Source organism: Pantherophis guttatus, chromosome 18, assembly GCF_059756535.1.
Source record: "Pantherophis guttatus breed Tessera chromosome 18, ASM5975653v1, whole genome shotgun sequence".
NCBI lineage: Eukaryota > Metazoa > Chordata > Lepidosauria > Squamata > Colubridae > Pantherophis > Pantherophis guttatus.
In genome coordinates, this window is record NC_142080.1 from 7,772,663 (window position 1) to 7,786,771 (window position 14,109).

General features: G+C 46.1%; 1 protein-coding gene across 10 annotated transcripts; it reads right to left on the reverse strand.

Moving 5' to 3' along the window:
- Positions 1–1,838: 1,838 nt before the first annotated feature.
- MRPL11 (mitochondrial ribosomal protein L11) lies at positions 1,839–11,001 on the reverse strand. Of its 10 annotated transcripts, none has more exons than XM_034424397.3 (8): positions 10,884–11,001; positions 9,817–9,904; positions 8,552–8,697; positions 7,200–7,295; positions 6,643–6,736; positions 5,361–5,520; positions 3,230–3,362; positions 1,839–2,772 (listed from the first exon to the last, which is right to left on the reverse strand). In XM_034424397.3, exons 3-7 carry the CDS (start codon positions 8,672–8,674, stop codon positions 3,233–3,235), a joined length of 603 nt encoding a protein of 200 aa, XP_034280288.1. In that variant the 5' UTR covers positions 8,675–8,697; positions 9,817–9,904; positions 10,884–11,001; the 3' UTR covers positions 1,839–2,772; positions 3,230–3,232. The 10 variants fall into 10 exon arrangements, with proteins under 10 accessions (XP_034280288.1, XP_087737075.1, XP_087737077.1 ...); XM_087880949.1 differs by having other exon boundaries at positions 10,637–10,983; XM_087880951.1 differs by having other exon boundaries at positions 10,649–10,932.
- Positions 11,002–14,109: the final 3,108 nt, after the last annotated feature.

Consider the following 14,109-nt stretch of genomic DNA (forward strand, 5'->3'; position numbering starts at 1 on the left):
GGAAACGGGTCCAAATGGCTCTTTGAATGTTTAAGGTTGCAGGCCCCTGGTCTAGTTTAATGAAAAGAAGGACCAGGGGGGAACCTGATAGCAGTCTTCCAATATCTAAGAGGCTGCCACAAAGAAGTGGGGGTCAACTTCTCCAAGGCACCCGAAGGCCAGACAAGGAATAATGGATGGAAACTGAACAAGGAGAAATTCAACCTAGAAATGAGGAGAAATCAGTGGAACAGCTTGACTCCTGGCTTGTGAGTGCTCCATCACTGGAAGTTTTCAAAAATAAACTGGACAACCATTGGGCCAAAATGGTATAATATAAGGACTCCTGCCTTGATCAGAAGGTTGGACTAGAAGACCTCCAAAGTCCCTTTCAGCCCTAGGATTCTAGGATCAGCAGTTCAGCAGTCGTTTCAACTGTGAGAGAGGCACCATATAAATAATATATGAAATAAAATAAAATAAAATAAAAATAAAATAAAATAGTGGAACCAATCTCCTTCCCTATCCAAAACTCAAAGAATTGCTGCCAGCCAGTGCCAACATAATTAGTTTAAAAGCAGGGTGGCATGGCCCTGGTAGGAGTAATGTTCTTGCAATTTGGATTTGCTATGAAGCTGAAGTAGATACTAGATACCACTCTGGTCATTATTGCCAACTTGCTTTAAGACGGGTGGAATTCAACTCCCAGAATTCCCCAGCCAGCATGCTTTAAGATGGGTGGACTACAACTCCCAGGATTCCCCAGCCAGCATGCTTTAAGATGGGTGGAATTCAACTCCCAGAATCCCCCAGCCAGCATGCTCTAACATGAATGGACTACCACTCCCAGAATTCCCCAGCCTGCATGCTTTAAGATGGGTGGAATTCAACTCCCAGAATTCCCCAGTCAGCATGCAACATGGAAGTCCACACCTCTTCTAGCTACCAAGGTTGAGAAATTCTTCTATCATGAATAAATCAGCCACCAAAAAGAGAACTTGGAATTTGACATTTCGGGGGGGGGGCCAAAATATCTACAGGGGATTCCCTCTTTGTACCCCCAACTATGTAGTATCCGCAATCTTAACTAGTTAAGTTGCCTTTCCCATATGTGTATCCAGGCCCAGTCAACTCTCACCCCAGCTGTAGCAAAAGGATGCTAAGGAGCTTCATCTGTTGCTATGGAAACCCCAGGTACCAATGAGGAGACGGCAACCACTAGCCTCTGATGTCACTGATGGGATTCCCAAATGCACCAATCAATTTTAAGAGCTGCTGGGTGGCTTGGATTTTTTTTTTTTAATCACAGCTTCGCCACAGCTCAGCGTGGAAGGGATGAGTCCGTGTAGGCGCCCCCAAATTAGAATAAATCAAAAGATTTATTTAAATATTTTAAATAAATCAAAAGATTTAGATGAGTTCTGGCCTCTGCTGGGTTATTTTCAAGCAGTGTGCTTGATTTTATGCCACGGGCAGAAGTGGGCTGCTGCCGGTTCGGGCGAGCCGGTAGTTCCGAACACCGGCTGGATCCGCCCATCTGCCCCGGCGCTATCCCATTCTAAATATCTCACTCTCTGGCTCGCTCGCCCAACCCACACAGCCCAGCTGATTTCCATGCCTCACCCTGTCGATTCACTGCGGCTGCCCGAGAAGGCGTGCTGTAAGCCGTGTGCATGAAATTGCTGTGTTTGAAGCCGCGTGGAAGCGCGAAAGGTGCACGCACGAGAGAAGCAAGCTTGCGCGCGCGCGCGCTCACATTTTTGGTTCTGCGCCAGGCGAATCGATTGTTAAAATTATGTGATGTCCACTTCTGGCCAAGGGTATCTAACCTTGGCCACTTTAAGAGCTGTATTATCGTAGGTGGTGCACTGTGATATTTTATTTTTTTAAGACACAAAACTGAATGACTGCAGTAAATTGTCATCAGGTCAACGTCCTTAGTGGGACCTCTGGTGGACATTGAATGATACGGCTTAGTGTAAAATGTGGTCTTAATCCTGTAGAGAAGAGATTTGCAAGAGTGTTTTGTTGTTGTTTTTTTGAGGTACGTCGAAAGTATTTTTCAGGGTGTTGTGGCCCGTCAGCGGCCTGTGCAGCTAGTAGCTGATTCCGACAGCGAGGAGGCTGATGTGGTGCTGTGCCAGCAGCCTGTGTAGCTGGCACTCGAGTCAGACAATGAGGAGGCTGGAAAAGATGTAGTGCCAGAGGCGGAGATTCAGCCAGGGCCTTCAGAACCTCCAGAAGGCTCCTTTAAGTGAAGAGGAAGAAGAGGAGGAGCCTCTTCTCGATGCACGGGCGCGCAGAGCTGCCAAAAGGCAGGAGTGGCTCCTCAGGAGGAGTTCTCCTCGAGAGTAAGGCTTGGGGCTATTTGGCCACTCCCCTAGCCTATTTAAGGAAGGACCACAACTGAGGCAATTTGCAGGAAACAAGTTCGTTCACTCTCCTTCGCGTCTTGATCCCAGAAACGTCTGATCGGCTCTTGCTTCTCTCTCGTCAGTTTTCCTGCAAATTGCTTCTGGGCATTCTGCCAACCACAGTAAGATTACATTTACCTGAAATACTGTGCCTCAGAATTGTGTTATTATTCTTTGGATTCTCATCGGCTGTTAATGAAGTTAAATTAACAGCCCTTGTTCAGAAAAGACTGATTTAAACTGTACTTGTGTTCGAACAACTACTAAGAAAGCTCATTAGCAGTCCTTAATTAGTAAACTAAAGTTTGTACAGCTTTGTGTGTGCTGCGTTCTTTGGGGTCCGTAAATGGGGCAGAACACAGGGGGAGAAAAATATTTGCTGGGGAGGGAAGGAAGAGAGAGAGAGATGCATCAGGACTGAACGCAAACAAACGGGAAAATTATCATCAACAACCTCAATTCTTTCACACAAAAGCGGCTTGCGGCATGGGAAAATTCTTACTCTCCCCCAATGGGTTTTTGTATTTTAATGTTTTATTTCTGAATAAAATAAAAATAGGGGGAAAAAAAGAGAATAAAAGGAAGGCAGAAGCCAGGAATCTGAAACGACCAACCCAGGCATATCGATGTGAGTTGGACGTGGGGAAAGATTTTGCTTTGCCGTGATTCATTTAAAAGGGTCTTGACGATCATGACACGCGCAATCCAGATTTGGCAGCTCCGAGTCTCCTGCCACGGAGGAGTTCTTCCTTCTTCAGCCTGCAGGATTTTGTGCAAAATTCAGCTCCCATGCAATGAAGGGGATGCTTAGAGTATCACCTTCCCAAGGGCTCTACCTCTCAGGGTGTTGCAGCAGCCGCAACCAACTCTTTTTTCTTCGCTACCCGTTCAGCTGCTCTGGCTTCCTCCTCGGCTGCCAACCTCTCTTCGCGCTCCTTCAGAAAGACTCCATATTCTTCGGGGTTTAACCTAACCGGAGGAGAGAAGAGCGAAGGTTCGAAACTGTCCGCTCGTCGCACACACAAACGCCCGCTGTCGAGGTGTCAATTAAATACGAGCCAACAGTGTGTGACGGCAGCCAAAAAAGCCAATGCAATCCTAAATTGCGTTAACAGAGGGATGCAATCAAGATCAAGGGAGGTACTAATACCGCTCTATAAAGCCTTAGTAAAGCCACACCTAGAGTATTGCATTCAGCTTTGGTCTCCACACTATAAAAAAAGAACTTGAGACTCTAGAAAAAGTGCAGAGAAGAGAAACCAGGATGATTAGGGGACTGAAGGATAAAACATACAATGAACGGTTGCAGGAACTGGGGTATCACTAGTCTAGGGAAGAGAAGGACCAGGGGAGACAGGAGAGCATCTTCCAATATTTGAGGGGCTGCCCCAGAGAGGAGGAAGGGGGTCAAGCTATTTTCCAAGGCACCCGAAGGCCAGACAAGGAACAATGGATGGAAACTGATCAAGGAGAGATTCAACCTGGAAATAAGGAGAAATTTTCTGATAGTGAGAGCAATCCACCCATGGAACAGAAGTTGCCTTCAGAAGTTGTGGGAGCTTCATCCCTGGAGGCTTTCAAGAAGAGACTGGACTGCCATCTGTCAAAAATGGTGTAAGGTCTCCTGCTTGGGCAGGGGGTTGGACTAGATGATCTACGTGGTCCCTTCCAACTGTGTTAATCTATATCTGTAGCTAAGGTTGACTTGGAAAGCACCTCTTTCTGCTCGCAGCTTGAAAAAGAAGCTGAGGGAAGCGGGAGGGGTATGATCGGAACGTATGGGAAGCGGGAGGGAGGAAAGGAATCTACGTGAGCCGTCTGCAGCCCGAGAAAATCTCGCAAACCCAAGGTCAGACAGTCTGAAGACTTTCAAAAGGGGCTGACCATTTCCCAAAACAAAAGGCTCAATCTGGATCGGTGAGCAGTGGACGGAAGGCGGCCCGGGGAAGGAAAACCGGGTTTCGTTATACTACGTTTCGCGCCAAAATCTCAGAACTGCCTTCGCTTCTTCTGTGCCTGGATGGATTTGTCGGTAAAGTTTTACTCTTGGTAATAAAGTTTTCTTTTGCTGTGCATGGCAACTGGATGATTGACACCCACAGCTGTCCTTTCGCCAGTTCCTGAACGCACCTCGGAACTCTGTCATGTTGCTTTTCACTTTCCTTTTCTCAACAGGGTTACTAGGAAGCGGTCCTAGGCACAGGTAGTCCTCGACTTACAACGGTTCATTTAGTGGCACTGGAAAAGTGTACTGATGACCATTTTTCACATTTATGTTGTGGCCCGTACGTGGCCTGTGCAGCTAGTAGCTGATTCAGACAGCGAGGAGGCTGGTGTGGTGCTGCCAGCACTCGAATCAGACAATGAGGAGGCTGGAGAAGATGTGGTGCCAGAGGCAGGGATTCAGCCAGGGCCTTCAGAACCTCCAGAAGCTCCCTTAAGTGAAGAGGACGAAGAGGAGGAGCCTCTTCTCGATGCATGAGCGTGCAGAGCGGCCAAAAGGCAGGAGTGGCTCCTCAGGAGGAGGTCTCCTCGAGAGTAAGGCTTGGGGCTAATTGGCCACTCCCTTAGCCTATTTAAGGAGGAATGCCAACTGAAGCAATTTGCAGGGAACAACTTCGTTCACATACCTTCATGTCTTGTCTTGCTTATCTTATCAGCTTCCTGCAAATTGCTTCTGGGCATTCTGCCAACCACAGTAAGCTTTCAGTTATTATTCTTTGAATTCTTGGCGGCTGTTAATGCAGTTAATTAACAGCCGTTGTTGTAAAAAACTGGTTTATTTAGTAAATTAAGGTTTGAATGGACTTTGTGTGTGCTGCGTTCTTTGGGGTCCATAGCTGGGGCAGAACAGGTCATAAGTGGAGGACTACCTGTAGCAGGATGTCTTTCTCTTCTCTCTTGGTCCTATACCAGGTCCTTCCAGCTTCCCCCTGCCCCCACCCCCTTGTCCCTCTTGATACTTACTCTTTCACTACTTTGATGCCGATCGATCGGGCGGTTCCCATCAGGCACTTGATCATGGTTTCCAGTGGCCAGTCGCGGATCACAATCGAGTGGTCCTGGGATTTCACCAACGCTATCTCGTACAGCTGCTTCAGGGTCACCATCCCGGCTATCTCGTGTCCTGTCGGGGATGGAGATGGTTATAAATAGCACTAGCACTTAGACTTATATCCTGCTTCACAGTGCTTTACAGCGCTCTCTAAGCGGTTTACAGAGTCAGCCTCTCATCCCCAACAAGCTGGGTCCTCGTTTTACCAAACTTGGAAGGACGGAAGGCTGAGTCAACCTTGAGCTGGTCAGGATTGAACTGCTGGCAATGAGCAGAGTTAGCCTGCAATACTGCATTCTAATGGGAGGGAGGGAGGGAGGGAGGGAGGGAGGGAGGGAGGGAGGGAGGGAAGGAAGGAAGGAAGGAAGGAAGGAAGGAAGGAAGGAAGGAAGGAAGGAAGGAAGGAAGGAAGGAAGGAAGGAAGATCCGTCAATAGCACTTAGACTTATATACCACTTTACAGTGCTTCACAGCCCTCTCTAAGCAGTTTACAGAGTCAGCCTCTTGCCCCCAACAATCTGGGTCCTCATTTAACCAACCTCGGAAGGACAGAAGGCTGAGTCTACCTTGAACCGGTCAGGCTCGAACTGCTGGCAGTCGGCAGAATTAGCCTGCAAAACTGCATTCTAACTACTGTGCCACCATGGCTCTCCCAAGCTCAAAGTCGTCCCAACCAGTAGCCTGGTGACTGAACTGAGGGGGGGGGGAGGGAGTAGTAGTAGTAAGGGTTGTAAAATGGGGAAAAACTCACTTAACAAATGTCTCCCTTAGCAATAGACATTTCGGGCTCAATTGTGGTCGTAAGTCGAAGACTACCTGTACTTGGCAACTGGGCCACACCCAGTGCTAAGACCTGTTCTGTTCCTTCTTCACCCAGCCTCCTCCCTCCAAGTCGCCTAGATTTTCCTCTCAGTGTATTGTCTGAGTCAATATACTTTTTACACAATGCTAATAATAATAATACAATTAAATATACATAATCATAGCCTTCCAACTTCTAACCTTAATATACACATTGTAATTATAATAAATTCTGTTTATTCAGAATATACACTATTCTGTGTATAATACTATTTTCCCAATTTGTACTTTCTACAAAAAAAAAGTTTTTTTCTAATTTTTAATACAGTCACCGTATTAAAAAGTATTTTGTCTCTATCCGTCGTCTCTTGTTTCTTTCTCAATTCTTCTTACCAGGTGATGAAGCTCCCTTTTCTATCCCAGCTGCCGAGAGTAAAAAGTAGGTGGTTGTTGGTTTGTTTATCTGAAGTTCATAAGACCTGTCAGACTATGTTGAAAAAAAAGAAAAAAAGAAAACAGGAGAAATAAATACAGAACGCTGGAATTACCGTATTTTTTGGAGTATAAGACACACTTTCCCCCCCCGCCAAGAGGGTGAAAATTTGGGTGCGTCTTATACTCCTTTAAAACGACATTGCCCAACCTAGGCAATTTAAAAATACGTCGACTTCCAACTCCCAGAATTCCCCAGCCAGCTTATCTTAAAAGACCCTAAGGCTGGAAAACGCTGCTTTAAAAGAAGCTGCAGCTAGGCCTGAGCCTGGAATTTAAGTGTATTGTGTCAAAATGTCTGAAAGAACAGATGGCCTGTGGGGTAATTCCAGGCCGGCTTCTGAACTGGGGATGGGTGGGGGGTTTCGGGATGTTGCTCAGGAATCCTGGAAGTTCCACTCCAGTCCCTCCTGCTTGAAAAACTCATTGAAATTAAGAAAAGGAAGATCTCGTTTCACCTTTATGAGGATTTTGGTGGGCAGCGGGATGCCTGGTATGAAGTCCTTGGTCCGCTCGTTGAAATCCTTGCAGAACTGTCCAATGGGAATGCCGTACTTTTTACGGGAAAAGAGAAAAGAGAGAGATTGTCATTTAGCCAAAATTAAAACCTCAATTCCAGGATCCTAACTGTTTTCCCCAGAAATCGTCTCTCTGTGCTAATCCAGTGGTTTTTGGAACCGGTGGTGGGAAATGGTGGGGATTGGAAGGATTTATACTGCTTGCAGACAGTGCTGGTCATTTGCATTTTTTAGAGAGTCGTTGAGGCAGGGGTGAAATGCTGCCGGTTCGGACCGGATCACCTGATCCGGTAGCAATGGCGGCGGGTGGTTCGGAGAACCGGTCGCAAAAATCCCTGCCCACCCACCCCTCAATGCCCAGCTGAGTTGCGCAATCATCAGAGGCGTTTTTTTAAAATTTTTAAAAGCATTTTTTTCTACAATCTCTTCGGCTGAAAAAATGCTTTTAAAAGTTAAAAAAAAGCCTTTGATAATCAGGGATCAGCTGGGATCGTCAGAGGCTTTTAAAAGCATTTTTTTCTACAACCTCTTCAGCCAAAGAGGTTGTAGAAAAAAAAATGCTTTTAAAAGCCTCTGATGATCAGGCAACTCAGCTGGGATCGTCAGAGGCTTTTAAAGGCATTTTTAAAGAACCTCTTCGGCCATAGGTCATCTAGTCCAACCCACCCACCCCACCCAAGCAGAAGACCCTTCACCAGGGGTCGGCAACCTTAAACACTCAAAGAGCCACGGGAAGGGTTTTGTGGCTCCTGGTGTTGTGTTTTCTGTGGGAAATGGGTCCAAATGGCTCTTTGAGTGTTTAAGGTTGCAGATCCTGGTCTAGTCCAGGGGTGAGGAATGATCGGATGGCCCCTTTATGAGTTGTGGATTTCAACTCACAGAATTCCTGAGCCGCCATGGAGTTGAAGTCCATAAGCAGCATGGCTGACTCAGGAATTCTGGGAGTTGAAATTCACAAGTCATAAAAAAGCCATCGTTCCCCACCCCTTGTCTAGTCTCAGATCAGAGATGGGTTTCAGCAGGTTCTGACCAGTTCTGGAGAACCGCTAGCAGAAATTTTGAGTAGTTCAGAGAACCGGGAAATACCACCTCTGACTGGTCCCGCCCCCACCTATTCTCTGCCTCCCGAATCCCAGCTGATCGGGAGGAAATGTGGATTTTGCAGTAACCTTCCCCTGCCATGCCCACCAAGCCACGCCACGCCCACCAAGCCATACCCACAGAACTGTCTCAGATGCTATCTTTATCAAAATTAACCTAACTTTGCTACCCTGTCTTTCTCCTGTGGTTACCTGTCCAAGAACGGGTCCTAGAGGTGGACCTGGAACAGCCTGTCCAGCTTTGATGATTGACCGGATCACACCTCCACTAGTTATCTTCACTGCCGCTTTGCCAGCTTGGGCAAGCTTTGACATGATGGTTTCGGTTCTGCAGAGACCTAGATTAAAAAGAGATTAATTGAGAAAGGGAACTGAGATGACTGGAATCTCAGAACGGTTATTACCAATTGCTTCTGAACCTCAAGTTCAGATGCGTAGTCTTCAACTCCCAGAATTCCCCAGCCAGCCCAACTTCTAGAATTGAACATTCGGGGAGTTGGAAGTCCTCTCTTCTTAAAGCTGCCAAGGTTGAAAAACACTGGTCTTACACAAATGTGATACGAATTGTTTTGAGATGGAGACCACAGGGAGAAAAATTCCGTTTCACAGGGAGAGGGATCCAAATGGATGCTGAGAAAGAATTAGAAGCACAGCCAGGAGACAGTTTAGAACAGCAATCACTGCTGTGGACCACTGGTGGTTGTGAGAAAATTTTGGTGGTCCGTAGAAAAATTATTTGCAGTTTTTATATTGCACTAAATCAGGGGTTCTCAAACTATGGCCCGGGGGGTGGGTACGTGCAATGAACGTTTGTGTTGCTGCAGAGAGTCTCCCCCTTTGGGGTCTTTTTGTATCGGTCGGAGGGGGGCAGAAATTCCAACTCAGGGAAACTTCAGCTTCCTGGTGTGGGGCTTTGGGCGAAGGCTGGAGGAAGCACCGCTGGTGGCGAAGAGCCAGAGGGCCTTGTTCCAGTGGGACTGCCTCGTGGCCTGGAACTGGCTGACCATCTCAGCCCACTGAGCTTCCAGGCACCGGTACCTGGCCTTGCACTCCCACAGATCTTCCCTGTGCTTGGAAAGCCTATGCTCCTAGTCCTCAGTGAGGTGCTTCTGCTGAGCCTCCTTCTCGGCCAGATCCAATTTGAACTGAGCCAGCTGTTTTGCCAACTCTTTCTCATGGTGGCTGCTTAGCTCCAACAACTGCTTCCTGTTGGGGCCCTAAGGAGCCCAGGCAGGCAGGAGAGGAGTCGGTGGGAGGGGTGAGTAGAGGCTGGCGAGCTGCCCCTTGACATGAGTGACATTGAGTTGGCCATGTCTACCCAGTCACATGACCACCTAGCCATGCCCACCCAGCCAATCATTAGGCAAATCATATTAGTGGTCCGCGGAATTTAAAATTATGAATTTATTAGTCCCTGAGGTCCGAAAGGTTGGGGACCCCTGGTTTAGAATACTTGCTTTGCAGGCAGATGATGTTAGGTTTTTCCTTTTCAGCAACCTTCAGTTTTACGGCACAGGTAGCATAAACTGATGCCAAATTGCAGCCCTGCAACCGAAGAAAACAGAGTTGGTCTTTCTAACAAAAAGCCCCCCTTCAGCCACAGAATACATGCATGCAGCCTCATTTGCAATATTGCCACTTTTCAATATCTAACAGTGCAGCTATCCCCAACCTAGTTTCTTCCAGTAACATCGTTATCACAATATCCAACATTTCCAGCCTGAAATTAGGATTGTCACCCAACCCGCCTGGGAAGGCACCAGGCTGGGTTTATACTTCAGCACAATTAGCAAATTCAACACATTGGGTGGTTTGTAGCTCAATACCCAGAGGATTGTATACCCACAGCATGCTAAATTTGATACATTAACTGGGTTTGACTGTGCAAATCAAAGCAGGCTAACTGTAAACTGTGTAAACTGTGTAACTGTGCAAACCTAACCAGTGGTTTAATTATATTATTTGTGTAGGTATATGGTATATTACAACTAGTATGGGGAATTCTAGGAGTCGAAGTCCAGCCATCTTAAAGCATGCTGGCTGGGGATTCTGGGAGTTGAAGTCTACCCATCTTAAAGCATGCTGGCTGGGGATTCTGGGAGTGAAAGTCCACCCATCTTAAAGCATGCTGGCTGGGGATTCTGGGAGTGAAAGTCCATCCATCTTAAAGCATGCTGGCTGGGGATTCTGGGAGTTGGAGTCTACCTATTTTAAAGCATACTGACTCGGGGATTCTGGGAGTTGTAGTTCACCCATTCAATTAATTAAAGTATGTACCTGCAGAGTTACCTTTTATCATCACCGTTTCTCTCCTGCAACCAGTTCAATTCCCACCTTCACTCCGTAACCCAATAGAATAGAAGAATCGGAGGAGCCATTTCTTCGATCCGGAAAAAACCCGGAGAAGAATCCCACCTGGTCCAACCTCCTTTCCCCCTCCGGGGACTCCCTTCCTAAGCCTCGGCCCTCCGTCTCTCGCCGCCTCCTGCCTCTCCGTCGCGCCTTTCCCTGCCTAACCGCCTACCTCAGATTCCCTCAAGGAAACCTTAGCTGGGCGCCGCCATCTTGGAGTCAGCGAGGTCAACCTGGGGCGCTTTGCATGCCGGGAGGCCGTGGCGTTAAATGGACGCCCGCTTTCTCCTAGCAACCCCGGCGCGCAATGACGTCAACCGAGGCGCGCGCGGGCGGGGTTACGTACGTCGCGAGGGTTCCCGTCGGCGCCCGTTGCCATGGCAACGGGAGAAATTCCGTTGGCGCTTGTTGAGGGGAAAGTGTGAAGATGGCGATCTCCTCGCCTCAGCAAAGAGACCCCCCCGGAACTGTTTCTGTGCTTAAATCTTTCCCCATGTGATATTGTTTAAATTAAAAAAAATAAAATACAGCCCCCGCGCTGCCTTTTCTTGGTTGGGGGGGTCCCTCAAGTGAGGCCTGGAAGTGGTGCTGAAGCAAGGGGGGGGGGACACTCCAATTGCCTGAGGGACCTTTTGAATGGACGATTTGAGGCTGCTGGGCCTCAAAAACGGTCCTCAGCTTCGTCTTTTCCTTACCAGGCAGCAGTGGACTACCTTGCAGGGCTGTTAGTCAGCCTTTCTAGGTGTAGTCCCTGCCCCAACAAGAGTCCCTCAGTGAGGGAGATGGGCAGTCCAGGTAGTCCTCGACTTAGGACCACAATGGAGCCCAAAGTTTCTCTTTGCTAAGTGATCCATGGTTAAGTGAGCTTTGCCCCATTTTGGGACTTTCTTGCCTCAGTGAATCACTGCAGTTGTTAAGCTAGTTAACAGTTGTTAAGTGAATCAATGCAGCTATTCAGCTTGTAACATGGTTCTTAAGTGAATCGCTGCAGCTGTTAAGCTAGTTTAACAGTTGTTAAGTGAATCACTGCAGCTGTTAAGCTACTTAACACGGTTAAGTGAATCACTGCAGCTGTTAACATGGTTAAGTGAATCTGCAGCTGTTAACATGGTTGTTAAGTGAATCACTAGCTTTAAACTAACACAGTTGTTAAGTGAATCACTGCAGCTGTTAAACTAGTTAACAGTTGTTAAGTGAATCACTAGCTGTTAAGCTAGTTAACACGGTTAAGTGAATCACTGCAGTTGTTATGTTAGTAACCTGGTTGTTAAGTGAATCTGGTTTCCCCATTGACTTTGCTTGTCAGAAGGTGGCAAAAGGGGAATCACGTGACCCTGGGATACAGCAACCGTCATAAATATGAGTCAGTGGCCAAGGCTCTGGTTTTTGATCACATGACCACGGGAATTGCTACAACGGTTGTTAAGTGTGCAAAACTGTCATCGTTCACTTCTTTCGGTGCTAATGTAACTAGCGGTCACGGTCATTAAATTAACTCTTCTACGTTGTATTTAAATAGGGCAAATAAATGAATTAAACGCTGCCCCAGGAAAGGGGTAGAAGAGGACTACACTGCAAGGTGGTTGTATGCTAGTCTCAAAATGGTGATGGAGGGGAATCAGGCAAAGCAGGCCACAGTGCAAGGGTTATAAACTTTATCAAGAGGAGCGATAAGAGAGAGTTTTTAATTATCCATTAAAAAGACAGAAAGACAAAATAAGAGATTCTTAAGGTCTAGAGTGGATAAGTGGAGCTTCTTTGCAAGATAAAAATTGTTGGGACACTTAATGGAATCAACAGATTAATGGCAGACATAAACAATTAGACACAGGGACAGTTTCCAGAGCAAAGATATTTACCCATGTAGTAGGGCTGTATTACTATTATCCTTCTCATCTTTCCTTTTACCTTCTGCTATTGGTGTCTTATGATTTATCACTTTGATGTTTGTATCTTATGATTTATGATTGTACCTTATGATTTATGACTCTGTTGTTTCTATGTACACAGAGCTTATGCACCGGAGACAAATTCCTTGTGTGTCTAATCATACTCGGCCAATAAAGAATATTCTATTCTATTCTAAAAGGAAACATATTAAATCCACAATCTGGTCTACCAAACTCACCAGTGTAAGATATTACTTGTTCAATAGTCTTTGATTGAAAATGGCTCATTGCTCCTGGCGTATATTGGTATTTAGCCAAGAAAACCCCAGGAATATAAATTTTATTTTCAAATGCTTATAAATAGATGATTGCCAGATCCTGAATGAAAAACAATGGAATTGGATGGAATTAGGCACAAAATACTGGAAACACCAATACCTTATGTAACACATCATTGGAGAAACAGCTAAAGACAGTTTTAAAGTTCTTTTTAAAAAGGAAGGAAACAAATCTGAAATCTATCAATCTTTCTGGGGAAAAGATCCAAAAGGCATTTTGATCTTCAGTTAAATTAATCAGGAAGCAAAAATGCATTTGCACCACATCTCATTATTCATTCCACTAGAAATAACTCAAAAGTCCGTTGATTAAAAGCTACTCAGTAACTGGATCATCCATCAGAAGGTATCAATTGATCTTCTCTTTCCTTGTCTGGTACAAGGAGTCCTCGATTTACGATCACAATTGAGCTCCACATTTTTGTTAAGTAAGTTTTGCCCCATTTTACAACCTTTCTTGCCACAGTTGTTAAGCAAATCGCTGCAGTTGATAAGTTAGCAACCTGGTTGTTAAGTGAATCCGGCTCCCCCATTGACTTTGCTTGTCGGTAGGTCGCAAAAGGGGAAATCACATGATTTTGGGACACAGCCAGGGTCATAAATATGAACCAGTTGCCAAGCGTGTGAATTTTGATCACGTGATCATGGGGATGCTGTAGAGGTCATAACTCTGAAAAATGCTCCTAAGTCACTTGTTCCAGTGCCATTGTAACTTTGAACAGTCACTAAACGAACTGTTGTAAGTAGAGGATTACCTGTATTCCTTTGTTGGCTTTTCAGCTGTGATTCCCAACCTGATCCACTAGAGGGCAGTACTTCTCACAGTTCTGTTGAGCAGCTTTGAATTTAGAAAAAGAGGAGAGTAAGTAAAGCACCGCCCTCTGTTGGCTGAGGTTGGCAACTGCAGCCAAAAGTCCAACTTTTTAGAACTAGACAAAGACATGCAAGTACAGTTGTTTTGGCTAACTTCATCTCCGGCTTCTAAAAATGGTCATTTTGGTGCTTCTGAAGGGCTGACAGTGGCCTTATCTGGCACCCCCAGATTATGGGTAGCAAGACACCCTCTGAAAAATGGCCGGAGACGAAACAACTAAAATGTAATCTCATTTAAATGAAATGCAGCTAATACGATTTATTGCAAGCCAATTCTGACTAGAGTGCGGCCTTCAAC

Excerpts from the sequence above, each read along its gene's own strand:
- MRPL11 (XM_034424397.3), bottom strand. The coding sequence starts at position 8,674 with ATGTCAAAGCTTGCCCAAGCTGGCAAAGCGGCAGTGAAGATAACTAGT. Across the intron at positions 6,737-7,199 it reads CCACCAAAATCCTCATAAAG|TCTGACAGGTCTTATGAACT; the intron begins GTGAAACGAGAT and ends TTTTCAACATAG. Across the intron at positions 5,521-6,642 it reads AAAGGGAGCTTCATCACCTG|GACACGAGATAGCCGGGATG; the intron begins GTAAGAAGAATT and ends CATCCCCGACAG.